General features: G+C 52.5%; 4 protein-coding genes across 4 annotated transcripts; 2 read left to right on the forward strand and 2 right to left on the reverse strand.

Annotated features, from left to right (window-relative positions):
- Positions 1 to 5,736: 5,736 nt before the first annotated feature.
- Positions 5,737 to 6,369, reverse strand: LOC129403350 (high affinity copper uptake protein 1-like). The gene has a single exon (XM_055130295.1). It carries the CDS (start codon positions 6,367 to 6,369, stop codon positions 5,737 to 5,739), a length of 633 nt encoding a protein of 210 aa, XP_054986270.1.
- A 5,464-nt stretch (positions 6,370 to 11,833) lies between these two features.
- Positions 11,834 to 12,403, forward strand: LOC129403351 (high affinity copper uptake protein 1-like). Its single transcript, XM_055130297.1, has one exon. The coding sequence runs from the start codon at positions 11,834 to 11,836 to the stop codon at positions 12,401 to 12,403; it is 570 nt and encodes a 189-aa protein (XP_054986272.1).
- A 5,999-nt stretch (positions 12,404 to 18,402) lies between these two features.
- On the reverse strand, positions 18,403 to 19,035 carry LOC129403352 (high affinity copper uptake protein 1-like). Its single transcript, XM_055130298.1, has one exon. It carries the CDS (start codon positions 19,033 to 19,035, stop codon positions 18,403 to 18,405), a length of 633 nt encoding a protein of 210 aa, XP_054986273.1.
- A 6,887-nt stretch (positions 19,036 to 25,922) lies between these two features.
- Positions 25,923 to 26,618, forward strand: LOC129403353 (high affinity copper uptake protein 1-like). Its single transcript, XM_055130302.1, has one exon. It carries the CDS (start codon positions 25,923 to 25,925, stop codon positions 26,616 to 26,618), a length of 696 nt encoding a protein of 231 aa, XP_054986277.1.
- Positions 26,619 to 26,935: the final 317 nt, after the last annotated feature.

Here is a 26,935-nt window from a genome sequence, read left to right on the forward strand (position 1 = left end):
GTCTCCCTGGGTCTGTGTCTCCTCTAATGCACATCCCAGAACCTGGCTCCCCTGGTGACTGTGTTCCTGCTTTGTTTCACTGATTTGGGGGTGTATTGGGGTTACCCTGGGTGAGGGGATGGAAAGGGATGAGCTCTGTCAGCCAGAACTGTTGGTGGGCAAAGTATATTTGTTATTTTCAGCGAATCCAGAAACCAAACTTGGCAATAAACTCCTGAGTGTGTGTGCTCTTCAAGGCGAACTCCTTTGTCTTTTTTTTTGGGGGGGGGGTCGATGCTCTGGAAGGACTCAGTGGAGGTGGGTGGCCAGTCAGGGACTGAGTGGAGAGTGTCCAAGCATGGTTTTGAGAGTGACTGGATCTTTCCTAGATCTTGCTCCTTGGAGCTGGATGATAGCACAGCGGGTAGGACGCTTGCCTTGCATGCGGCTGACCTGGGTTAGAATCCCAGCATCCCATATGGTTCCCTAAGCAGCGTCAGGGGTAATTCCTGAGTGCAGAGTCAGGAGTAACCCCTGTGTTTGCTGGGTGTGACCCAAAAAGCAGAAAAAAATTATAGATCCTGCTTCTTCTTGCATTAAGGTTTTGTTGTCAGAACTGTCTCTGGGTGCCATTGAAGGGCATTAGCAACCAGGATCCTGGGACTCACAAATGAATCTCAGAAGAGAGCAACAGGCTGCAGAGATCTGTCTGGACTGCAATTACTTAAAATCTTTTGAGTTCCCAGGAGTGCATGCTACTAAGGTGGCCGTGCAACATCTCATTTATTTTTTTACTTTTTTTGTTGAATCACTGTGAGATAGACCCTTACAGACGTCTCCTACTGTTCATCACAAGCAACACAAAATAAATGATCCAGCATCTGCCCGTGGGCAGGCTTGAGTGGTGGTGGGATAACTCTAAATGATGGTGGTGTGAAGGTGTAATGGTGGTGGGATTGGTGTTGAAATACTGAGTGTCATCAATGATTGTGAACAACTTTGGAAAATTAAAAAAATTAAAATTGCATGGGCAATAGTGGCAGTCAAGGGGAGCGAACGTTCTATTTTGAATCTACCCTGAACTCTCTCCCTTCCTTTGGTTACCTGCATGGTCCCCAGCAAAAGGTAGCAGGGCTGGAGAGAAGGTTCAGGGGATAAGGCTCTGGCATTGCACACGGGTCATCTGTGTTTGATCCTCAGCTCTCCATGCTGGCCCCCTGAGACCGACTGGGAGGAACCCTGAGCACAGTGTAAGGCCTAGCAAGTGAATGAAGAGAGTTTGGGATTTTGACGGGGAGAAAAAGGAAGAGGAGTCCCGGAGATACTCGGCCCTGCTCTGTGCATGATGGTTTAGTGCCAGGCCTGACATGCGTGTTGGTGGCCCTTGTGCCACACCTGGTGGTGCCGGGGTCTACAAGCTTCACCCTGCATGTCCGACAGTGACAGCTGTGCGGGAGCCAGCTCAGGGTCCTTGCCCCGCCCTGCCTAAAGCCCAGAACCTCACCCAGTGCCCGAGCCCACCCACTGCTGTCCTGGGGAACATGGACGGACACTGAGCAGCAGACATCTCTCCCCAGGCTCGCTGCCCAGAGACACGGGACAGGGACCCGACCTTCCCCCCAAGGACCAGCCTGGACTTCAACGGATGGTTTGTTCCTCAGACGCAGGGAGGCGGGAGCCTGGTTAGGCCCCTCGGCGGGGCTCAGGGTGGTCTGTGGCCCCTCGCCTTGCTCCTGCGGCCCCGATTCCACCCAACCATGAAAAAAAGTAGGAAACAGCCAGTGTTTTCCTTTACACAAGATCATTCTGTTGAAGCCCATGGGAAATACATACTGAGATTGTGAATCAATGGGCTGTGAACTGTTTCCAATATTTGCTCCAATCTGTGTCCTGTGATTGAGCACTATCTATGACACAGTTTCCCTAGAATACCATTTCTCCTTCAAAGCCTCTGTGTATTTCTAAGCTGCTTTAATTTAAAAATGAATTAGGCTAAAAAAAAAGGGGGGGGCTGGAGCAATAGCACAGCAGGTAGGGCTTTTGCCTTGCACGAGGCCAACCCAGGTTCGATTCCCAGCATCCCATATGGTCCCCCGAGCACCGCCAGGGATGGTTCCTGAGTGCAGAGCCAGGAGTAACCCCTGTGCATCGCCAGGTGTGATCCAAAAAGCAAATAAATAAAAAAAAATGAATTAGGCTAAAACAAAGGCAGCTCACCACTATGGCTAGACAGGATCCTTCTAACCTGCGGTGGTCTCCGGGGGGTGCGTGTCAAGTGTGGAGGCTCACCCTGTGTCCACTCCTTCAGTGTAGGGTCTTGCACACACGCTTGCCGGGTGAGATGTGGGTGTCAGCAGCCATGGGGTGGTGTCCAGGGCCATCTGCATCCTCTCCTGATGGTACATTTTCTCAGGGAAATGGGGAGCAGGAACTGTGCTGAAGGTGAGCACTGTGCGAGGAGTGGATGTAGCCCAGAGAGTGGTGCTTTGGGCTTATTTCTGGAACTGCGCTCAGGGATTCGTCCTCCCCGGCTCGGGGAACCGTGTACGGAGGCCGGGATGGACTCTGGGTCAGCCCAGAGCAAGGCAAGTGCTCTTTGCGCTGTGCTATCGCCCGAGCCTCCATGAGGGCAGCAGGATTAGAATCCTTATAGGAAAAGACCCAGAAGGGTCCCCCCCGCACCCCAGTCCCACCCAGCCCTGTACCAGGTGAGGACGCAGCAAGACCACCAGCCCGCCAACCAGCAAGAGAGGTTGCAGCGGAGAACTAATTGCTGGTGCCTGGATTTGGTTTTTGTCTCTTGGGTTTTAGTTTAGTTTGGTTTGATTGCTTTGGGGCCACACAGGCAATCCTCAGGGCCTACTCCTCAGTCTGTGCTCAGGGGTCACTGCTGACTGTGCTCAACGGATCACATGTGATGCCTGAGTTTGAAGCAGGGTTTTTACAGGTGGTGGGACTGCATGTGACACAAATATCATACCTCATACATACATAACTGTAGGAGAACATTGGGTTTATCCTTTCAGCCCTGTTGCAGAGAACTTAGGTTTATCGGGTTACACCCATCACAGTGCTCCCAAGACACTCCCATTCCTTTGTTTATCTGTAAAGTCTTCTCTGCATCCTCCTTCCCAACCAGTCAATCACCTTTTCCCTAATCAGATTCTGTTGTAAGATCAGATCCTTCTAAGGACTCTGAATTTGTATTGTAAGTTAGTGTCCTTTGCATAGTTTACCTTAAAGCAATGTCCTTTCTGTATGGACACAGGAAGACAGTTAATATTATGCTTTGTAACTTGGGAGTTGACTGACTCCAAATAATATTTACTCCTGGGCATCTGCTTTCTCAACTCAGTTGCCCTTAGTTCCCAGCACCCCAAAAGCAGGGTCCTGACAAGGGTCAGGATTGATCCAGGGCAAGCTGTGAGCTACCCAGGCATCGAAATGGGCCAGGCCAAAGCACCACAATACTCAACTATAAGTTGAGGGCATGATCACGGACAAATGCTGTCATGATCCAAAGGTAACGAGACTAGGACCCTGCTGGGGTTAGCAAGATTAACCTGGCCTGAGAACTGTGGTCTGGAATGTAGAGTGAGATGTCCTCAGGAAGAACCAAACTTTAAGCTTATCTCTTACTGTGCTCATACAGAATGACATTGCTAGCCATATTAGAAGTAGATTCACTACAACTATGTAAGTGGATTACTAGCTGAGGAAAGGAGAAAGCAACATACCCTTGTTTGGATCCCACCCTTGGGCAGATCTCTTAGTCATCTTCTTAGATGAGATTTTCTCCTTGAGGAGTGGTCTTACCTCTTCGTTGAGGTACTAATGTTCCTACCCACCTTTGTGTCACCATCCTATGTGATTGCTATATAAACTGATGCTGTAGGAGAATTAAGGGAGAACTCACAGAAGTAGGGGGAACACACAGAAGCGAGAGAGAGAGAGAAGCAGAACGGGAACGGAAATTGGAATAAACTGCAATTGACACTGACCAGCGTGGCACTTGTACCTTCCTTCACCTGCCCGTCTCCATCAGCCTCCATCCCGTCTCACGCTGGGGGAAGTGGCGTGAGACTACCGAATGCGGGCGGTGGGAGAGATAGAGCTCACTGCGCTGCTGGCCTCTTTTGTGAATACATATATAACATATATACACATATATACATACATACTTGGCCCAGACAGTGCCTGGGCCTGAGACAGTCCCTGTGGGCGGGAAGTGCAGTCTTTGTTGCAGTTGTTTCTAGTTCTCGGATTCTGTGTCTAATGCATGGGCTCCATCCCTGGCTCCCTGGGATTATGCTTTCGCTTGTGTGTTGTGCTTATGATGGTTTCTTATCCTTTTCTTTGTTATGAAAATTGTTGCCCAGTGAACCCAGACCCCAAACTTCACGATAAACACTTCACAACAAACACTTGAGCTCTTGGGCTCAATGGGTAGGAACTCTCCAGAGCGTGTTCCTATGTGTGATGATCTGGCCAGAAGTTTCTAGCATGTGCACAGGGCGGGTGGTGCATGCTAGAAGCAGTAGCCAGAGCAGACTAGCCCTATGCTGGGACGCTCCGCACTTTAGACCAGAGCTGGATTCTGGACTCAGGGTTGGGGATGCTCTGGCACCCGGTGTATGGCAACACTTGGGACCATGAACCACTTTGCAAGCTCTCGGGAGGTTCAATAACAGCTTTTGGAAGGATGAGGATTCCCTGGCCTGCAGACAATCTCAGGGCCCTGGGGATAAGAAGAGAAACCCAGGGGTGGGCGACCAGAATGCTGCAGGGGTGAAGCTTGAGTCTTGCCTGGCCTGCAGCAGCCCGAGCCAGGGGTTTGCACACCCTCCCCCAGGTGTCAGAGCTGCAGCCCTGGCTGAGCCCACCGCAGCCGGGAGTGAAGCTGGTGCCCCCCAGCTCTGCTGCGTCCAAGGAACACCACATGCTGCAGCAACCGTTGACTGTCTGGTACATGGACCAAGTCTAGGACCACCGGCAACCCCCGACGACTCCCCAAAGCAGGAGAAAGCAATTCAAGCTCCTCCTTCATTAGATGTGATGACCTAGGCACCAGGCAAAGAGAAATGTTCCTCATATTTCTTTCTAAATTGAAACTTTTATTCCCCCCACCAGTTATACTCTTTTTTATGTGTGAGATTCTGGTTGCCGGGCCTGTGGTGCTAGTGAGGTTCTCTTGGCTCTGCTCAGGGGTCACTCCTGGGGGAGCACACATGAGGAGGCAAGGATTGAACCCAGCTGTAGCAAACTACCCCTGTTTGTTCTCTTTGGCCAATATAATCTTCCGGATTTGACAAGATCATTATAATCCAAAGAGCAGCAGGACCCCCGTGAGAGAGCCAACCTCCCCCAGAACACACATCCACGGGCAGCGCCCCTCCTCCTGATCTTCACCCGACCCCCCCATGCATGCTAGAAGTTTCTGGTCAGCTCATCACACACAAGGACACACTCTAGAATGTTCCCAATCATTGAGCCCAAAGGCTCAAGGGTTTTATTATGAAGTTTGAATTCTGGGTTCACCAGGAAATAATGTTCATGACTAAGAAAAAAATGAGAAAGCATCAAAACCACAAGACAAAAACAAAAGCATGATCTTGAGGAGCCAGGGATAGAGTCCGGGCATTAGACAAGACACAGAACATGGACCATAAAGCAGGAGTCCCTGAGCAGTCCTGGGGCTTCATTTCCGCTCACCAGGAAACAGTGTCCAGGAGCAGTGTCCTCTTAGCTCAGGAGTCGTCACAGCTGCCATCCGAAGGCCTCAGGAGGGACGAGGACGGGAGGGCTCATCCCCGCAGGGCAGGAGCTTCCCCCGCCAATCTCATGGAGCTCGACCTTGTTCACGTCATGGTTCCGGGACTCCACGTGCTCTGCCTTCTTCCTGCCAAAGAGCCAGTAGCCGGCGCCGGCCCCCGCCAGCAAGGCCAGGCCCAGGTAGGCGTTGTAGGTCATGGCGGTCAGCATCAGCAGGTAGCTCAGGGCCAGCTGGAGCACGTGCAGGGCCGTCTGCAGGAGGTGAGCGGCGCTCAGCAGCTGCTGCCGGGGCGTCTCCTCGGGGCAGCTTCCTTCTGGTCTGGGGGGAGCCGAGCACCGGGCGCGGAGACTCTCTCGAGCTCTCTTGAGTCCCTCGTAGCCCAGGGCCAGCAGAAACACAGCCAGGAAAGCCAGGGCCATGGCCAGAGCCGAGTCGATCAGCAGCCCCGCAAACAGCAGCTCCACGTTCTTGTAGCCGAAGTAGAAGGTCGTGGGCATCGAGTGTGCGCCGTCACCGTGGGAGTGGGGCCCCGAGGTGGCCGGGGGCTGCTGAGGAGGGGCCGGGGTGCTGGGGTGGCCCATGGTGCTCATCCCGGAGTGATGGTGCGAGTGGTCCATGGTCCCAGGAATGCTGTGTCCTAGAAGATTCTGGAAGGATGCTGGAGTCCTGCACTGCAGCCTCTTCTCAGAGTCTCTAGCAGCACCAAGTAAGGCTCCTCAGAGCCCTGCCTCTTATGTACACTGGGAGGAGACCCTCCCTGACCCTCCCAGACCCTCCCTGACTCTACCTTGAGACCCACCCTATAGACCCTCCCCAGAGACCCTGACTGAGAGATCAACTCTTCAGACCAGCCTTGCTGGTCACAATGGCTAAAATCTCAAAACAAACAAAAAGAGAAATAATATTCTCAGCTCTATCCAGGTAATATTATTATCCAGGTATTATCTATGATCGTAGGAAGGGAATCAATCGTTCTCGAGGAAAAGCAGTTCTTCCTTCTGACTAAAATGTGATCTTTTTTCTTTTCCTTTTGGTTCGGGGCCACACCCAGAGACGCTCAGGGGTTCCTGGGGTCCCGCACTCAGGAATTGCCCCTGACAGTGCTTGAGTGGGATGCCAGGTATTGAACCAGGTGAGCCGTGTGCAAGGCAGGTGCCCTACCCGCTGTACATCGCTCTGCCCCTCTCAAGTGGGTTCACGTGAAGCAAAATAAAGCCCAAGAATGTTGCAAAAGCTGATTTCAAAATACCATGATGACAGTGACGGAGGCTCTGGGCTGGGCCGTGTAAGTTCTCTGGGTGCCAGAGATGCGGTCTCCAGGAGGCGCTGCCTAACCAAGTTCAGTGCACACGAGTTTGAAGACATGGGGGCTGAAGAGCCCACATTCCAGATGGCTGTGGGGTGAAATACTCCCCAAATTGTTGGCTACTGGATAGAGAATTGAGGCATGAAAAGAGTACACTAAAGCCAGAGCGACCAAGCACAACCTAAGCAGCATATTTTCACACTTGACTGCCCAAACATAAATCCTACGTTTGGAACCAGAGACACAGTACCCTCTGTGCCTCGCCCCAGCGATAATTTACAGAAGAACAGAAAAATGTGACTCTATACTTCCCGTCTAGTTATTATAAATGACCCAAGATGGTGGATTTAGGAAACAAGGTCCTTGAAGCAACTATCACAATTCTGTCCGAAAAAAATCTAAGGCAAATTATGCAAATACTTCAACTAGAGAATATATGCAAAGACAGTAATTATGCAGGGTTCCCTGAACACTTTCGGGGGCAAGATGAGCCAGAATTACCCCCAGAGCATCCCAACATGTAGCCCCCAAACCAACCACCACAGAGACGCCAACTCAGAGGAAACAACCCCCAGATGCACAACCAAGGGGAGAGCCTGTGACCGGCCAACCCACTGATAAGCTGTGACAAAGGAGCTCCAGCCCCTGAAGGGACCGACACCAGGTGACCCTCTGGTCACTGAGTCTCTATAAGGACAGAGCAGGAGCTCAGCAGGGGACAGGCCCGACCAGCTGCCGCAAGTTCATCAGCCAAAGTGGCCTCAGCGAAACCTCCTCAGGCGCGAACAGCCCCAGGGAAGGGCCGCTGGGAACCCCGGGAGGAAACGGGCCCTGCAGCCAGGCCAGCGGGAGCCGAGTCCTCCAAGCCACGGGCACACCGAGACCTCAGGGGGCCAACCTCGGCCTGCAGGGGACACAGGGGCACCTCTGTGCCTCCCACGGGACTGGCAGCACAGCCCGGACACACTGTCCCCTGCCGTGTCCTTCCCGCAGCCTCCCCTGGTGACTCTGTGCCTGTCCTGCCCCGGGGGCTACGGGCAGAGCCTGGCCCAACCCCGGGCAGCTGCTTCCCCACACAGGACTGAGGGCGCAGGCCTGTCCCTGCCCAGATCCCTGGGGAAGAGGCGGGGACCAGACGCTCTGGGCTCTGACCCGTCCCCGTGACTCCATCTCACTGCAGCTCAGAGTCATCCTCGGGGAGACTGTGCCGGCCCAGACCCTCCCCAGACTCCCAACACCTGCTGCTGACCGCGCCCTCCTAGTCCCGCCTCGGGACCTGTGCCGACCCCGTGACTCCCCAGCCTCGTTTCTGCACTGAGGGTGGCCACCCGTGGTTCAGGGCCGTCCGGGTGCGAGTCTCCAGTCACTGCTTTGGTTGCGTTGTGCTTGGTTGGGTCGATGCCAGGGTCCTGCTGAATTAAAGACCTGGGAGGACCCTCCTGCAGCGTGTTGCCGAGAGTGTGCGGACATTGGGACTCTGGCGAGAGACCGCACAGCGGGAAGGCGCTGATCTCCCGTGTGGCTGACCTGGGCTCCATCCCGGGCACCACATATGGCCCGACCAGCTGCCGCAAGTTCATCAGCCAAAGTGGCCTCTGTGAAACCTCCTCAGGCACGAACAGCCCCAGGGAAGGGCCGCTGGGAATCCCGGGAGGAAACGGGCCCTGCAGCCAGGCCAGCGGGAGCCGAGTCCTCCAAGCCACGGGCACACCGAGACCTCAGGAGGCCAACCTCGGCCTGCAGGGGACACAGGGGCACCTCTGCAGGCTCCCACGGGATATCCTGGAGCCTACCAGGAATGACCCTGAGCGCAGGGCAAGGAGGAAGCCCTGAGCACTGTCAGCTACGGCCCCCAAAAAACAAAACCAGAAAATGCTGCTGATGGTTTCTTTCGGGGGTGCTTATTGGGCGTAGGAGGGACTTGTCAGTCATACAGGCCTGGATCTGGGGAACTGAGACCAAGTGTTCCATCCAGCCATGCCAGGCCTCTGGGATGGGTGGGCCCCAGGGATCCCCAGGACTACACCTTTTACTGATTGGGTCCCTCTCAAGTGAAAATAACGCCCAGTCTTGCATGTACTAGGCATGAATACACAGCCTCTGCTATACTTCATCACCCCATACCTGAGAATCTGTAGACAGACTCCTGAGTTATTTTTCTCTAATATATGATATGTATATATGATATATGGTATATGCAATATGCCACATATTAAAAATATATTCAAATCATATATACTTAAATTATATGTTTTATATATATTACATGTATAATTTGAAGAGCTCTAGAGGTTTTTTTTTGTTAATTTTTTCTTTTTGAGTCATACCTGGCAATGCACAGGGGTTATTCCTGGCTCATGCACTCAGGAATAACTCCTGGCGGTGCTCCAAGGACCAGATAAAATTCTGGAAATCCAACCTGGGTCAGCCTCGTGCAAGGCAAATTCCCCACCCACTGTGCTATCGCTCCAGCCCTGAAGAGCTCTGGTTCTATTGTTTATTTAACTTCTTTTTTTTTTAAAAAAAGTTATTTTCAGTTTATTGACCATTTTTCTTATTAAAAAAGAGAACTGAGTCCAAACTCATCTGCATGTCATTAGTATGGTCTCAAAACACGTATAGACTGTTCCACCTCCTTCCACCATAAACTCACCAACTAGGTTTGGGGGTGGTGGGCATATAAACACATATTGATGTTTCATCCCTAACTTTACTCAAAATGTACTTAATTGGGGGGCCAGTGTCATACGACAGCAGTTAGGGTGATTCCCTTGCACCCCAGTGACCTGGGTTCAATTCCTGGTACTCCATAAGGTCCCCTGAGCCTGCTGGTGGCTGAAGTGATGGAGGGAAAGTGTCATCTCTGAATGGAGAGCTGGGAATAATCCCTGAGCACCAGGAGGTCTGACTCAATCTCCCACACCCCTGCCCCCTCCAAAACAAAGGTAAACGGAAAAAAAAAGATGTACTTAATCTGATGGCACATTGGTGAGAAATGGGACTCAACAGCCATGAACAGACTTGGGTGTGCCAATGACCAAGCCCACACTGAGGTTTCAGGCATGACTGCTTCCTTAGCGGCACCAAAGTGGATTGTTACTACACGCCCAGAACAATGAAAGAAGAAAACTAACGGTAACTGAAAAAAAAGTGTTGCCATTTTTAATCACGTTGAGAAACAGTTACAGAGTTGTTCATGATTGGATTTCAGTCACAAGATGTTCCAACACCCAACCTGCGCCTCCCTCGCTCCCTCCCTCCCTCCCTCCCTCCCTCCCTCCCTCTCCCTCCCTCCCTCCCTCCCTCCCTCCCTCCCTCCCTCCCTCCCTCACTCACTCCCCTTCCAGGCATTGTAGGTTTGCAGTACAGATACTGAAAGGTTATTTTGTATATCCCTTACATCCTTCCAGCACTCAGTTCATGTCCAGGATTGTCACAGTGGCCCCGTCTCCAGCCTAACTGTTGTCCTCAAGCCCACTCCACCCGCACTAGTGGCCAACTTCTGACCACAGACCAGTCCTCCTGACCCTCACTCCTACTGCCTTTGGGTATTAGTTTCATGCTATGTGTTTATCTTTATCTTCTGCAAATATCTGTCCCCTTCCTCTGACTTATTTCATGCCACATGATCCTCTCCACGTCCATCCGTGTATAAGCAAATTTCATGACTTTATTTTTCCTAGAGGCTGTGTAGTATTCCATTGTGTAGATGTCATTTATGTCATTTATCCAGTCATTTATTCCTGGGTACTTGGGCTGTTTCCAGATTCTGGCTATTGTGACTGGTGCTGCATGAACAGAGGAGTGAACATGGCATTTCTGCTGTGTGTTGTTGGTCCCTCCGGTATATTCGCAGAAGTGGTATTGCTGGGTCATAAACAACTCCATTTCTGCTTCTATTTTGAGGTATAACCATATTGTTTTCCAGAGTGAGGCCCAGTTGGCATTCCTACTAACAAGGAATGAGAGTCCCTTTCTTCCTGCAAAAGTCCCAGCAGTGGTTGCTGTTGTTCTTTTTGAAGTGTGCCAGTGCCTATGGTGTGAGATGATCTCTCATTTTTGCTTTGGTCTGCATCTCCTGAGTGTTACTGATGCAGAGCATAATATAAGAATGTGTTCTCCTTCCTGGGAAAAAAAAATGATATGTTTTTTCCTGTCTTGGATTTTTAAAAATTACTTCCATTGAGGCGGCCGGAGCAATAGCACAGCAGGGAGGGTGTTTGCCTTGCACGCGGCTGACCTGGGTTCAATCCTCGGCATCCCATATGATCCCCCACGCACCACCAGGAGTAATTCCTGGTGCAGAGCCAGGAGTCATCTCTGAGCAATGATGTTGGGTGTGACCCAAAAAGCAAAAAAAAAAAAAAAAAATTTACTTCCATGGAGGCTTTCCATCTGAGATTGGCTCAGAGGGAGAAACTCCAGGGAGAGTCTCTAAGGAGGGTCAGGGAGGGCCAGGGAAGGATCAGGGAGGGGCAGGGAGGGGCAAGGAGGGTCTCCAACCAGGATATATGAGTGGAGGGGCTCAGAGAAGCCTTAACCAGTGTCTGCCAGAGATTCTGAGAAGAGGCTGCAGTGCAGGACTCCATCAACCTTCCAGAACCTTCTAGGACACATCCATTCCTGAGACAATGGCCCATTGTCACCATCACTCCGGGATGAACACCATGGGCCACACCAGCACCCCAACTTTTCCTGGGACCGTGGACCACTCGCAGCATCACTCTGGGATGAGCACCCTGGGCCACACCAGCGCCCCAACTTTTCCTGGGACCATGGACCACTCGCACCATCTCTCCGGGATGAGCACCATGGGCCACCCCAGCACCCCGGCCCCTTCTCACGAGCCCCCGGCCACCTCGGGGCCCCACTCCCACGGCGGCGGCGCACACTCGATGCCCATGACCTTCTACTTCGGCTACAAGAACGTGGAGCTGCTGTTTGCGGGGCTGCTGATCAACTCGGCTCTGGCCATGGCCGTGGCTTTCGTGGCTGTGTTTCTGCTGGCCCTGGGCTACGAGGGTCTCAAGAGAGCTCGTGAGAGTCTCCGCGCCCAGTGCTCAGCTTTCCCCAGACCAGAAGGAAGCTGCCCCAAGGAGACGCCCCGGCAGCAGCTGCTGAGCGCCGCTCACCTCCTGCAGACGGCGCTGCACGTGCTCCAGCTGGCCCTGAGCTACCTGCTGATGCTGACCGCCATGACCTACAACGCCTACCTGGGCCTGGCCTTGCTGGCGGGGGCCGGCGCCGGCTACTGGCTCTTTGGCGGGAGGAAGGCGGAGGACGGGGAGTCCCGGAACCATGATGTGAACACAGTGGAGCTCTATGATGTTGGCAGTGGGAACTGACCCTCCCTGCAGGGATGAGCCCTCCCGTCCTCGTCCCTACAGCATCTTCTTGACGCCTCTGGATCACAGCAATTCTGGTGAGCTTGACTCTTCTGGGCTCACGTGGCGACAGCTCCTGGCAGCTGTTTCCAGATGAGCTGGACTCAGGAGAGGAAGCGCCTGGACCGCCCCGTCTCCCTGGGTCTGTGTCTCCTCTAATGCACATCCCAGAACCTGGCTCCTCTGGTGACTGTTCCTGCTTTGTTTCACTGATTTGGGGGTGTATTGGGGTTACCCGGGTGAAGGGATGGAAAGGGATGAGCTCTGTCAGCCCGAATTGTTGGGGGACAAAGTATATTTGTTATTTTTAGCGAATCCAGAAACCAAACTTGGCAATAAACTCCTGAGTGTGTGTGCTCTTCGAGGTGTACTCTTTTGTCATTTTTGGGGGTCGATGCTCTGGAAGGACTCAGTGGAGGTGGGTGGGCCAGCCAGGGACTGAGTGGAGAGTGTCCAAGGATGGTTTTGAGAGTGACTGGATCTTTTCTAGATCTTGCTCCTTCTTGGAGCTGGATGATAGCACAGCGGGTAGGGCGTTTGCCTTGCATGCGGCTGACCCGGGTTAGTATCCCAGCACCCCATAAGGTTCTCTAAGCAGCGTCAGGGGTAATTCCTGAGTGCAGAGCCAGGAGTAACCGCTGTGCATTGCCGGTGTGACCCAAAAAGCAGGAAAAAATACAGATCCTGCTCCTTCTTGCATTAAGGTTTTGTCATCAGAACTATCTCTGGGTGCCATTGAAGGGCATTAGTGACCAGGATCCTGGGACTCACAAATTAATCTTGGAAGAGAGCAACAGGCTGCAGAGATCTGTCTGGACTGCAATTACTTAAAATCTTTGAGTTCCCAGGAATGCATGCTACTAAGGTGACCGTGCAATGTCTCATTTGTTTTTTTACTTTTTTTGTTGAATCGCTGTGAGATAGACCCTTACAGACATCTCATACTGTTCATCACAAGCAACACAAAATAAATGATCCAGCATCTGCCCGTGGGCAGGCTTGAGTGGTGGTGGGATAACTCTAAATGATGGTGGTGTGAAGGTGTAATGGTGGTGGGATTGGTGTTGAAATACTGAATGTCATCAATGATTGTGAACAACTTTGTGAAAATTTAAAAAATTAAAGATTGCATGGGCAATAGTGGCAGTAAGGGGAGCGAACGTTCTATTTTGAATCCACCCTGAACTCTCTCCCTTCCCTTGGTTACCTGCATGGTCCCCAGCAAAGGCAGCAGGGCTGGAGAGAAGGTTCAGGGGATAAGGCTCTGGCATTGCACACGGGTCATCTGTGTTTGATCCTCAGCTCTCCGTGCTGGGCCCCTGAGACCGCCTGGGAGGAACCCTGAGCACAGTGTAAGGCCTAGCAAGTGAATGAAGAGAGTTTGGGATTTTGAAGGGGAGAAAAAGGAAGAGGAGTCCCGGAGATACTCGGCCCTGCTCTGTGCATGATGGTTTAGTGCCAGGCCCGATATGCATGTTGGTGGTCCGTGTGCCATGTTGGTGGTGCCTGGGTCTGCAGGCTTCACCCTGCATGTCTGGCAGGGACAGCCGTACAGGAGCCAGCTCAGGGACCTTGCCCCGCCCTGCCCACAGCCTAGCACCTCACCCAGTGCCCGAGCCCAGCCGTTGCTGTCCCGGGGAACATGGACGGACACTGAGCAGCAGACGTCTCTCCCCAGGCTCGCTGCCCAGAGACACGGGCCAGGGACCCGACCTTCTCCCCAAGGACATGGCGTCTGGGCCCTGCACCCAGACAGGCTCCCCTCCTCCCCGGCAGCTGGGGACACCGGGCAGGGGACTGAGGCTCACCCAGGCCAAGCCCGGACAGCACAGGGAGAGCTGCAGCCTGCGGGCATCAGAGTTAGTCGCCCTCTCGGTGCTCCAGCAGAGCTGGGCTTACCCGGCGCTGCCCAGGGCTCCCCCGGCTGTGCTCTGGGGCCCGAGGGCACCCCAATGATGACCAGCCTGGACTTCAATGGATGGTTTGTTCCTCAGATGCAGGGAGGCGGGAGCCTGGTTAGGCCCCTCGGCGGGGCTCAGGGTGGTCTGTGGCCCCTCGCCTTGCTCCTGCGGCCCCGATTCCACCCAACCATGAAAAAAAAGCAGGAAACAGCCAGTGTTTTCCTTTACACAAGATCATTCTGTTGTAGCCTATGAGAAATACATACTGAGATTGTCAATCAATGAGCTGTGAACTGTTTCCAATATTTGCTCCAATCTGTGTCCTGTGATTGAGCATTATCTCTGACACGGTTTCCCCAAAATACCATTTCTCCTTCAAAGCCTCTGTGTATTTCTAAGCTGCTTTAATTTAAAAATGAATTAGGCTAAAACAAAGGCAGCTCACCACTATGGCTAGACAGGATCCTTCTATCCTGCGGTGGTCCCTGGGGGTGCGTGTCAAGTGTTGAGGTCACCCCCGTGTCCACTCCTTCAGTGTAGGGTCTTGCACACACGCTTGCCCTGGTGAGATATGGGTGTCAGCAGCCATGGGGTGGTGTCCGGAGCCATTTGCATCTTCTCCTGATCAGGAAAATGGGGAGCAGGAACTGTGCTTGAGGTGAGCACTGTGGGAGGAGTGGACACAGCCTAGAGGGGTAATGAAGATGCACAGATCCTAAGGGGAGGCTCTGGGGGGACAGGATCAGCACTGTGGCTTTCTCAGACGGCGCCCAGCCAGTGGTGCTTTGGGCTTGTTTCTGGCTCTGCGCTCAGGGATTCGTCCTCGCCGGCTTGGGGAACCATGTACGGAGGCCGGGATGGACTCTGGGTCAGCCACGAGCAAGGCAAGTGCTCTCTGAGCTGGGCTATCGCCCGAGCCTCCACGAGGACAGCAGGATTAGAATCCTTATAGGAAAAGGCCCAGAAGGGTCTCCCCAGCACCCCAGTCCCACCCCAGCCCTGTACCAGGTGAGGACGCAGCAAGACCACCAGCCCGCCAACCAGCAAGGGAGAGTGCAGCGGAGAACTAATTGCCGGTGCCTGGATTTCGGTTTTGTCTCTTGGGTTTTATTTTGGTTTGCTTTGCTTGTTTTGGGGCCACATGGGCAATCCTCAGGGCTTACTCCTGGCTCTGCTCAGGGGTCACTGCTGACTGTGCTCAACGGATCACATGTGATGCCTGAGGTTTGAAGCAGGGTTTTTACAGGTGGTGGGACTGCATGTGATCCAAATATCATACCTCATACATACATAACTGTAGAACATTGGGTTTATCCTTTCAGCCTTGTTGCAGGGAACTTAGGTTTTTCCGGTTACACCCATCACAGTGCTCCCAAGACACTCCCATTCCTTTGTTTACCTGTAAACTCTTCTCTGCATCCTCCTTTTCAACCAGTTAATCACCTTTTCCCTAATCAGATTCTGTTGTAAGATCAGATCCTTCTAAGGACTCTGAATTTGTATCGCAAGTTAGTGTCTTTTGCAAAGTTTACCTTAAAGCAATGTCCTTTCTGTATGGACACAGGAAGACAGTTAATATTATGCTTTGTAACTTGGGAGTTGACTGACTCCAAATAATATTTACTCCTGGGCATCTGCTTTCTCAACTCAGTTGCCCTTAGTTCCCAGCACCCCAAAAGCAGGGTCCTGACAAGGGTCGGGATTGACCCAGGGCAAGCTGTGAGCTACCCAGGCATCGAAATGGGCCAGGCCAAAGCACCACAATACTCAACTATAAGTTGAGGACATGATCATGGTCAAATGCTGTCATGATGCAAAGGTAACGAGACTAGGACCCTGCTGGGGTTAGCAAGATTAACCTGGCCTGAGAACTGTGGTCTGGAATGTAGAGTGAGATGTCCTCAGGAAGAACCAAACTTTATGGTTATATCTCTTACTGTGCTCAGACAGAATGACATTGCTAGAAATATTAGAAGTAGATTCACTACAACTATGTAAGTGGATTACTAGCTGAGGAAAGGAGAAAGGAGAAAGCAACACACCCTTGTTTGGATCCCACCCTTGAGCAGATCTCTTAGTCATCTTCTTAGATGAGATTTTCTCCTTGAGGAGTGGTCTTACCTCTTCGTTGAGGTACTAATGTTCCTACCCACCTTTGTGTCACCATCCTATGTGATTGCTATATAAACTGATGCTGCAGGAGAATTAAGGGAGAACTCACAGAAGCAGGGGGAACACACAGAAGCGAGAGAGAGAGAAGCAGAACGGGAACGGAAATTGGAATAAACTGCAATTGACACCGACCAGCCTGGCACTCGTACCTTCCTTCACCTGCCCGTCTCCATCAGCCTCCATCCCGTCTCACACTGGGGGAAGTGGCGTGAGACTACGGAACGCGGGCGGTGGGAGAGATAGAGCTCCCCATGCCACTGGCCTCTCTTGTGAACATGTACATAACATATATACATATATATACATACATACTTGGCCCAGACAGTGCCTGGGCCTGAGACAGTCCCTGCGGGCGGGAAGTGCAGTCTTTGTTGCAGTTGTTTCTAGTTCTCAGATTCTGTGTCTGTCTAATGCATGGGCTCCATCTCTGGCTCCCTGGGATTATGCTTTCGCTTGTGTGTTGTGCTTATGATGGTTTCTTATCCTTTTCTTTGTTATGAAAATTGTTGCCCAGTGAACCCAGACCCCAAACTTCACGATAAACACTTCACAACAAACACTTGAGCTCTTGGGCTCAATGGGTAGGAACTCTCTAGAGCGTGTTCCTATGTGTGATGATCTGGCCAGAAGTTTCTAGCATGCGCACAGGGCGGGTGGTGCATGCTAGAAGCAGTAGCCAGAGCAGACTAGCCCTATGCTGGGACACTCCGCACTTTAGACCAGAGCTGGATTCTGGACTCAGGGTTGGGGATGCTCTGGCACCCGGTGTATGGCAACACTTGGGACCATGAGCCACTTTGCAAGCTCTTGGGAGGTTCAATAACAGCTTTTGGAAGGATGAGGATTCCCTGGCCTGCAGACAATCTCAGGGCCCTGGGGATAAGAAGAGAAACCCAGGGGTGGGCGACCAGAATGCTGCAGGGGTGAAGCTTGAGTCTTGCCTGGCCTGCAGCAGCCCGAGCCAGGGGTTTGCACACCCTCCCCCAGGTGTCAGAGCTGCAGCCCTGGCTGAGCCCACCGCAGCCGGGAGTGAAGCTGGTGCCCCCCAGCTCTGCTGTGTCCAAGGAACACCACATGCTGCAGCAACCATTGACTGTCTGGTACATGCGGCAAGTCTAGGACCACTGCAACCCCCGAGACTCCCCAAAGCAGGAGAAAGCAATTCAAACTCCTCCTTCATTAGATGTGATGACCTAGGCACCAGGCAAAGAGAAATGTTCCTCAGATTTCTTTCTAAATTGAAACTTTTCTTTTCCCCCACCAGTTAAACTCTTTTTTATGTGTGAGATTCTGGTTGCCGGGCCTGTGGTGCTAGTGAGGTTCTCTTGGCTCTGCTCAGGGGTCACTCCTGGGGGAGCACACATGAGGAGGCAAGGATTGAACCCAGCTGTAGCAAACTAACCGTTTGTTCTCTTTGGCCAATATAATCTTCTGATTTGACAAGATCATTATAATCCAAAGAGCAGCAGGACCCCCGTGAGAGAGCCAACCTCCCCCAGAACACACATCCACGGGCAGCGCCCTCCTCCTGATCTTCACCACCCACCCTGTTTGCAGGCTAGAAATTTCTGGACAGCTCATCACACACAAGGACACACTCTAGAATGTTCCCAATCATTGAGCCCAAAGGCTCAAGGGTTTTATTATGAAGTTTGAATCCTGGGATCACCAGGAAATAATGTTCATGACTAAGAAAAAAATGAGAAAGCATCAAAACCACAAGACAAAAACAAAAGCATGATCTTGAGGAGCCAGGGATAGAGTCCGGGCATTAGACAAGACACAGAACATGGACCATAAAGCAGGAGTCCCGAGCAGTCCTGGGGCTTCACTTCCGCTCACCAGGAAACAGTGTCCAGGAGCAGCGTCCTCTTAGCTCAGGAGTCGTCACAGCTGCCATCCGAAGGCCTCAGGAGGGACGAGGACGGGAGGGCTCATCCCCGCAGGGCAGGAGCTTCCCCCGCCAATCTCATGGAGCTCGACCTTGTTCACGTCATGGTTCCGGGACTCCCCGTCCTCCGCCTTCCTCCCGCCAAAGAGCCAGTAGCCGGCGCCGGCCCCCGCCAGCAAGGCCAGGCCGAGGTAGGCGTTGTAGGTCATGGCGGTCAGCATCAGCAGGTAGCTCAGGGCCAGCTGGAGCACGTGCAGCGCCGTCTGCAGGAGGTGAGCGGCGCTCAGCAGCTGCTGCCGGGGCGTCTCCTCGGGGCAGCTTCCTTCTGGTCTGGGGAAAGCCGAGCACTGGGCTCGGAGACTCTCTCGAGCTCTCTTGAGTCCCTCGTAGGCCAAGGCCAGCAGAAACACAGCCAGGAAAGCCAGGGCCATGGCCAGAGCCGAGTCGATCAGCAGCCCCGCAAACAGCAGCTCCACGTTCTTGTAGCCGAAGTGGAAGGTCATGGGCATCCAGTGTGCGCCGCCGCCGTGGGAGTGGGGCCCCGAGGTGGCCGGGGGCTGCTGAGGAGGGGCCGGGGTGCTGGGGTGGCCCATGGTGCTCACCCCGGAGTGATGGTGCGAGTGGTCCATGGTCCCAGGAAAGCTGTGTCCTAGAAGATTCTGGAAGGATGCTGGAGTCCTGCACTGCAGCCTCTTCTCTGAGTCTCTGGCAGACACCAAGTAAGGCTCCTTGGAGCCCTGCTTCTTATGTACACTGGGAGGAGACCCTCCCTGACCCTCCCTGACTCTACTTAGAGACCCTCCCTAGAGACCCTCCCCAGAGACCCTGACTGAGAGATCAACTCTTCAGACCAGCCTTGCTGGTCACAATGGCTAAAATCTCAGAATAAACAAAAAAAGAAATAATATTCTCAGCTCTATCCAGGTAATATTATTATCCAGGTATTATCTATTATCGTAGGAAGAGAATGGATCATTCTCCGGAAAAGCAATTCTTCCTTCTGACTAAAATGTGATCGTTTTTTTCCTTTTGGAAAGGAAACACCCAGAGACGCTCAGGGGTTCCTGGGGTCCTGCACTCAGGAATTGCCCCTGACAGTGCTTGAGTGGGATGCCAGGGATTGAACCAGGTCAGCCCTGTGCAAGGCAGGTGCCCTACCCGCTGTACATCGCTCTGCCCCTCTCAAGTGGGTTCACGTGAAGCAAAATAAAGCCCAAGAATGTTGCGAAAGCTGATTTCAAAATACCATGATGACAGTGACGGAGGCTCTGGGCTGGGCCGTGTAAGCTCTCTGGGTGCTGGAGATGCGGTCTCCAGGAGGCGGGGCCTTACCAAGTTCAGTGCACACGAGTTTGAAGACATGGGGGCTGAAGAGCCCACATTCCAGATGGCTGTGGGGTGAAATACTCCCCAAATTGTGGGACACTGGACAGAGAATTGAGGCATGAAAAGAGTACACTAAAGCCAGAGCGACCAAGCACAACCTAAGCAGCACATTTTCACACTGACTGCCCAAACATAATGCTACATCTGGAACCAGAGACACAGTACCCGCTGTGCCTCGCCCCAGCGATAGTTTACAGGAGAACATAAAAATGTGACCCTATACTTCCCGTCTAGTTATTATAAACGACCCAAGATGGTGGATTTAGGAAACAAGGTCCTTGAAGCAACTATCACAATTCTGTCCGAAAAAAACTAAGGCAAATTATGCAAATACTTCAACTAGAGAAAAGCTGCAAAGACAGTAATTATGCAGGGTTCCCTGAACACTTTCGGGGGCAAGATGAGCCAGTATTACCCCCAGAGCATCCCAGCAGGTGGCCCCCATACCAACCACCACAGAGACGCCAACTCAGAGGAAACAACCCCCGATGAACAACCAAGGGGAGAGCCTGTGACCCGCAAACCCGCTGATAAGCTGTGACAAAGGAGCTCCAGGCCCTGAAGGGACCGACACCAGGTGACCCTCTGGTCACTGAATCTCTATAAGGACAGAGCAGGAGCTCAGCAGGGGACAGGCCCGACCGGCTGCCACAAGTTCATCAGCCAAAGTGGCCTCTGTGAAACCTCCTCAGGCGGGAACAGCCCCAGGGAAGGGCCGCTGGGAACCCCGGGAGGAAACGGGCCCTGCAGCCAGGCCAGCGGGAGCCGAGTCCTCCAAGCCACCGGCACACCGAGACCTCAGGAGGCCAACCTCGGCCGCAGGGGACACAGGGGCACCTCTGCGCCTCCCACGGGACTGGCAGCACAGCCCAGACACACTCTGTCCCCTGCCGTGTTTTTCCCGCAGCCTCCCCTGGTGACTCTGTGCCTGTCCTGTCCCGGGGGCTACGGGCAGAGCCTGGCCCAGCCCCGGGCAGCTGCTTCCCCACACAGGACTGAGGGCGCAGGCCTGTCCCTGCCCAGATCCCTGGGGAAGAGGCGGGGACCAGACGCTCTGGGCTCTGACCCGTCCCCGTGACTCCATCTCACTGCAGCTCAGAGTCATCCTCGGGGAGACTGTGCCGGCCCAGACCCTCCCCAGACTCCCAACACCTGCTGCTGACCGCGCCCTCCTAGTCCCACCCCGGGACCTGTGCCGACCCCGTGACTCCCCAGGCCTCGTTTCTGCACTGAGGGTGGCCACCCGGGGTTCAGGGCCGTCCGTCTGCGAGTCTCCAGTCACTGCTTTGGTCGCCTTGTGCTTGGTTGGGTCGATGCCAGGGTCCTGCTGAATTAAAGACCTGGGAGGACCCTCCTGCAGCGTGTTGCCGAGAGTGTGCGGACACGGGGACTCTGGCGAGAGAGACCGCACAGCGGGAAGGCGCTGATCTCCCGTGTGGCTGGCCTGGGCTCCATCCCCAGCACCACATATGGCCCCTGGGCACTGCCAGGACTAAGCCCCAAGCACCACTGGGATTTTTTCCTGAGCAGTGGCACAGATATTTGGGGTGTGGGGGGGAAGGAAAGAAAAGAAAAGGCAAATTCTAACACCTCATGGGTAGAAATGTAGATTGAGAGCGAGAAGGGTGTCACGAGGGTTTGTGTCTCACTGTTGTGCTTGGGGCCGGGGCTCTGTCCCTTTCACGGCTCCCTAAACACAGCCTGGCACGGCCCTGCTGGCTCCAGTCCCATGGGGGAACTCCGGCCTCTAAAAATAAATGAGGAATATAAATGGAAAATCCTGTCCGGTTCAAAGTGATACATATTTACAAATCAATGCTCAAGGGTATTGTTGAGTTTGATATTCAGGTGAATCAAAATGAATCGGAAACTATTGCTAGCGACTGAATGGTTATTGCCAAAGAAAGTTGTCTGCGGAATCCAAATCTGGCTGTGATGGTTCTAGGATGTGGGCCTTTGCGGGTGACTGGCTAATGTGGGATCCTACTAAAGGAGCACTTTTACTCTTTTGGCTTCGGGGCACACCTGGCTGTGCTCAGGGCCTACTCCTGGCTCTGTCCTCAAGGATCACTGCTGGGTGGGTACAGGGGACCATGAAGTTTGGCCAGGTACCCGCAAAACAAGCATCCTCACTGTATACTATCTCCTCGGAAGAGCACTTCACTCTCTATCTCTGTGTCTGTCTCCCTTTGTCTCTGTCTCTCTCCCTCTCCTCTAGGCATTGTAGGTTTCTATAGGACAGAAGGTTTATAAAGGATAAAGGTTATCCTTTATATCATTTTACCTCCTTTCAGCACTCAGTTCTTGTCCAGAGTGACCGTTTCCCACTATCACAGTCACAGTGGTCCCTTCTCTGCCCTGACTGCACGCCTCCCCTTCTGCCACACCTGCACTCTCGCAAGACTCCAACCAGAGACTCGAACTCCGGGCTCTCACTCCTTCTGTCTTTGGGTATTCGTCTCCTGCTATGTGGGTTTTTTTTTTAATATCCCAAAACAAGTACAGTCTTTCTACATCTATCCCCTTCCCTCTGACTCATTTCACTCAGCATGATAATAACCTCATGTTCACCCACCTATAAGCAAATTTCATGACTTTATTTTTCCTAGAGGCTGTATAGTATTCCATTGTGTAGATATACCATAGTTTCCTTATCCACTCATTTATTTTTGGGTACTTGGGTTGTTTTCAGATTCTGGCCATTATGACTGGTGCTACAATGAACAGAGGAGTGAATATGGTGTCTCTGCTGTGTGTTTTTGGCCCCTTGGGTATATTCCCATCAGTGGTACTCCTGGGTCACAAGATCTCCATTTTAAGTATTTCTTTGAAAAACAATCCCCATATTTTTTTCCAAGAAGACAGGCCCAGTTGGTATTCCAACCAGTAATGAGTATGAGTCTCTCTCTTCCGGTAAGAGTCCCTTTCTTCCCGAGGTTGTGGTCGAGCTCACAAGAGTGACAGTGGAAACTGAGCCCCGCTGGGTGGATGAGACCATATTCCTTGCCCCTACAGGCTCCTCGACTAGACACGTGGGTGGCAGCTGTTCGGATGACTTTGACTACCACAGAGCTACCTTGGCAGCTACTCTTGGCCTCTGGTTCCCAATGAGCTGCAACACTCACAGGAGATGAAGCCCCTGACCGCCCTGTCCCCTGGATTTAAGGTCCACTTCCGTGTCTTATCTAATGCACAGACCCCCTCCTGGCTCCCCTGGGGACCGTGTTCCTGCTTGGTTTCTGTTCCTCTGGGGTTATCCTGGTGCGGGCATGGAAGGGGATGGTCTCCTTCCACCTGAGCTTCGGCCAAAGGCCTTTGTTATTCTCATAGACCCAGAAGCCAAACTGACAATAAATGCCTGAGTATTTGTGCTCTTTGATGCAAACTTTGGTGTCTTTGTTTGGGGCGACACATTGGAAAGACACAGTAGAGGGCAGAGATGGGTGAGCCAATGACTGAGGGGAGAGTGGAACGCCTTCAAGAGTGTCGAAGAAGTGGTTAAGAGGACAAAGAACCTCTGGCTCTGGGCACATCTTTTTGACTCCACCGTTCTTTTTGCACTAGCATATACCTCAGAGGCCTGGGCCCTATGAAAACAGGATAATGCTATTTGGGTATCCCAAAGGGGAATCGAAAGACCTGTGCTTGGAGTATCATGTTTCACTCAAGTAGAGAGGGAATCCGGAGTTCTGAACTTCATCGACGATTGAAGATCAGGGACACTGCCTCCTTTGCCAAGGTGTCGAAAATCAGATGGGCTGGACACATAATATGATTTGGTTCCAGTCCCATGGGGGAACCTCAGCCCCTCAAAATAAATGAGGAATATAAATGGAAACACATGTCTGGTACAATAGGAAGCGTATATCAAAATTCAATGCACAAGGTTCTTATAGAGTTTGATATCCAGGTGAATCCAAATGAATCAGAAACTATTGCTAGTGACTTAATGGTTATTGCCCTAGAAAGTTGTCTGCGGAATCCAAATCTGGCTGTGATGGATTTAGGATGTGGGCCTTGTGAGATCCTACTAAAGTAGCCCTTCTTGGTTTTTGATTTTGGGGCCACAACTGGCTGTGCTCAGGGATTACTCTGTGCTCAGAAGTCATTCCAGGGGCTGGAGCGATAGTACAGTGGGGAGGGCGTTTGCCTTGTACCCGGCCAACCTGGGTTCAAATTCCAGCATCCGATGTGGTCCCCCGAGTACTGCCAGGAGTAATTCTTGAGTGCAGAGCCAGGAGTAACCCCTGTGCATCGCCGGGTGTGACCCAAATAAAACAAAAAGAAGAGAAAAGAAAAGAAATCATTCCACACAGGCTCAGGGGAGCAGATGAAATGCAGAGCACCAAACACGGGTTAACTATGTCCAAGGCTAGCTCCTGGCTCTGCACTGAGGAATTGCTTGTGGTGGTGCTAGGGGGACCATGTTGGGGATGAACCTGGTCAGCTGTATGCAAGTCAAAGGAACTTCTCCCTGTACTAAGGCTCTGACCCCAAGGACTGTGTTTTTTGATCTTCACACTTGGTGACGATCAATTGAGATTAACGGGTGGCATAAAGATTTTTTTCCAGACAGAATTTTGATAGTTGCTTCAAGGACCTTGTTTCCTGAATCCACCATCTCAGGCCATTTATAATAACTATGCCCAAAGTACAGGGTCACATATTTCTGTTCTTTTTTCAACTAGTTACACATGTAGCATTTCTATGTTCAGATCTCCACTATTGTGGGATTGGGTGATTTTTTTAAATTTGTTTGTGAACTCAAAAAAGGTCCTTTTTCTTCCTATGCTTTCAGAATTACTGTTAATAGCTTCTTTAGTTTACCTTGAACTGGAGCAATAGCACAGTGGTAGGGTGTTTGCCTTTCACGCATCTGACCCAGGTTCGATTCCTCTGTCCCTCTCAAAGAGCCCAGGAGAGACTGGCAAGCTCCTGAGAGTATCCTGTCCACACAGCAGAGCCTGGAAAGCTACCCATGGTATTCGATATGCCAAAAACAGTAACGACAAATCTCACGATGGAGACGTTACTGGTGCCCACTCGAGCAAATCGATGAGCAGCGGGATGACAGTGCTACAGTGCTACAGTGTTTGGAGGGTGGTAGAACCACACTCAGTGATACTCAGAGATGAGTACTGGCAGAGCTCAAGGCACATTACGAGCTGCTAGAGGCCAAAGGCTCTGGTTATTTGCAATAAGGCAGGCACTTACTTCCTGTACTATGTCTCGGGTTCCAAATGTAGGATTTATGCATGGGCAGCCAGGTGTGGAAATGTGCTGCTTAGGTTGTGCTTGGCCTCTCTGGCTTTTGTGTCCTCTTCTTCTGTGCCTCAATTCTCTGTCCAGTAGCCAACAATTTGGGGAGTATTTCACCCCACAGCCATCTGGAAGGTGGGCTCTTCAGCCCCCATGTCTTCAAACTCGTGTGCACTGAACTTGGTAAGGCCCCGCCTCCTGGAGACCGCATCTCCAGCACCCAGAGAACTTACACTGGACCTGCCCAGAGCCTCCGTCACTGTCATCATGGTATTTTGAAATCAGCTTTCGCCACATTCTTGGGCTTTATTTTGCTTCACGTGAACCCACTTAAGAGGGGCAGAGCGATGTACAGCGGGTAGGGCACCTGCCTTGCACAGGGCTGACCTGGTTCAATCCCTGGCATCCCATCTCAAGCACTGTCAGGAGCAATTCCTGAGTGCAGGACCCCAGGAACCCCTGAGCGTCTCTGGGTGTGGCCCCGAACCAAAAGGAAAAGAAAAAAGATTGCATTTTAGTCAGAAGAGGAACTGCTTTACCTGGAGAAGGATCAATTCTCTTCCTACGATAATGAAACCTGGATAGAGCTGAGAATATTATTTCTCTTTTTGTTTGTTTTGAAATTTTAGTCATTGTGACCAGCAAGACTGGTCTGAAAAGTTGATCTCTCAGACAGGGTCTCTGGGGAGGGTCTCTAGGGTGGGTCTCAAGGTAGAGTCAGGGAGGGTCAGGGAGGGTCTCCTCCCAGTGTCCATAAGAAGCAGGGCTCTGAGGAGCCTTACTTGGTACTGCCAGAGACTCTGAGAAGAGGCTGCAGTGCAGGACTCCAGCATCCTTCCAGAATCTTCTAGGACACAGCTTTCCTGGGACCATGGACCACTCGCACCATCACTCCGGGATGAGCACCATGGGCCACCCCAGCACCCCGGCCCCTCCTCAGCAGCCCCCGGCCACCTCGGGGCCCCACTCCCACAGCGGCGGCACACACTCGATGCCCATGACCTTCTACTTCGGCTACAAGAACGTGGAGCTGCTGTTTGCGGGGCTGCGGATCGACTCGGCTGCGGCTATGGCCCTGGCTTTTGTGGCTGTGTTTCTGCTGGCCCTGTGCTACGAGGGACTCAAGAGAGCTCGAGAGAGGCTCCACGCCCAGTGCTCGGCTTTCTCCAGACCAGGAACCTGCCCCAAGAGGCTAAGTGCCGCTCACCTCCTGCAGACGGCGCTGCACGTGCTCCAGCTGGCCCTGAGCTACCTGCTGATGCTGACCGCCATGACCTACAACGCCTACCTCGGCCTGGCCTTGCTGGCGGGGGCCGGCGCCGGCTACTGGGTCTTTGGTGGGAAGAAGGCGGAGGATGTGGAGTCCCGGAACCATGACGTGAACAAGGTCGAGCTCCATGAGATTGGCAGCGGAAACTCCCAGCCTACAGGGATGAGCCCTCCTGTCCTCGTCCCTCCTGAGGCCTCTGGACGGCCGCGTTCTGCTGAGTTTGACTGTCCCTGCACTCAGGAGGCCAGTGCTCCCGGACACTGTTTCCTGCTGGACAGAAACACTCACTGGAGATGAAGCCCTTGGACCACCACGGACTCCTGGCTTATGGTCCTTGTTCTGTGTCTTGTCTAATGCCTGGAATCTATCCCTGGCTCCTTGAGATCATGCTTTGTTTATGTATTTTTTTTTATCATGGTTTCTCATTGTTCCCTTAGTGTTCCCTTAGCCATGAAAATTGTTTCCCGGTGAACCCAGAACCCGAACTTTACAATAAAGCCCTTGAGCTTTTGGGCTCAATGAATGGGAACTTTCTAGAATGTGTCCTTGTGTGTGACCTGACCAGAAATTTCTAGCATGCATGGGGTGGGGGGGGTGAAGATCAGGAGGAGGGG

This window comes from Sorex araneus, chromosome 3 (genome assembly GCF_027595985.1).
Source record: "Sorex araneus isolate mSorAra2 chromosome 3, mSorAra2.pri, whole genome shotgun sequence".
In the NCBI taxonomy this organism is placed as follows: Eukaryota; Metazoa; Chordata; class Mammalia; order Eulipotyphla; family Soricidae; genus Sorex; species Sorex araneus.

Excerpts from the sequence above, each read along its gene's own strand:
- LOC129403353 (XM_055130302.1), top strand. The coding sequence starts at position 25,923 with ATGGACCACTCGCACCATCACTCCGGGATGAGCACCATGGGCCACCCC.
- LOC129403351 (XM_055130297.1), top strand. The coding sequence starts at position 11,834 with ATGGACCACTCGCACCATCTCTCCGGGATGAGCACCATGGGCCACCCC.
- LOC129403350 (XM_055130295.1), bottom strand. The coding sequence starts at position 6,369 with ATGGACCACTCGCACCATCACTCCGGGATGAGCACCATGGGCCACCCC.
- LOC129403352 (XM_055130298.1), bottom strand. The coding sequence starts at position 19,035 with ATGGACCACTCGCACCATCACTCCGGGGTGAGCACCATGGGCCACCCC.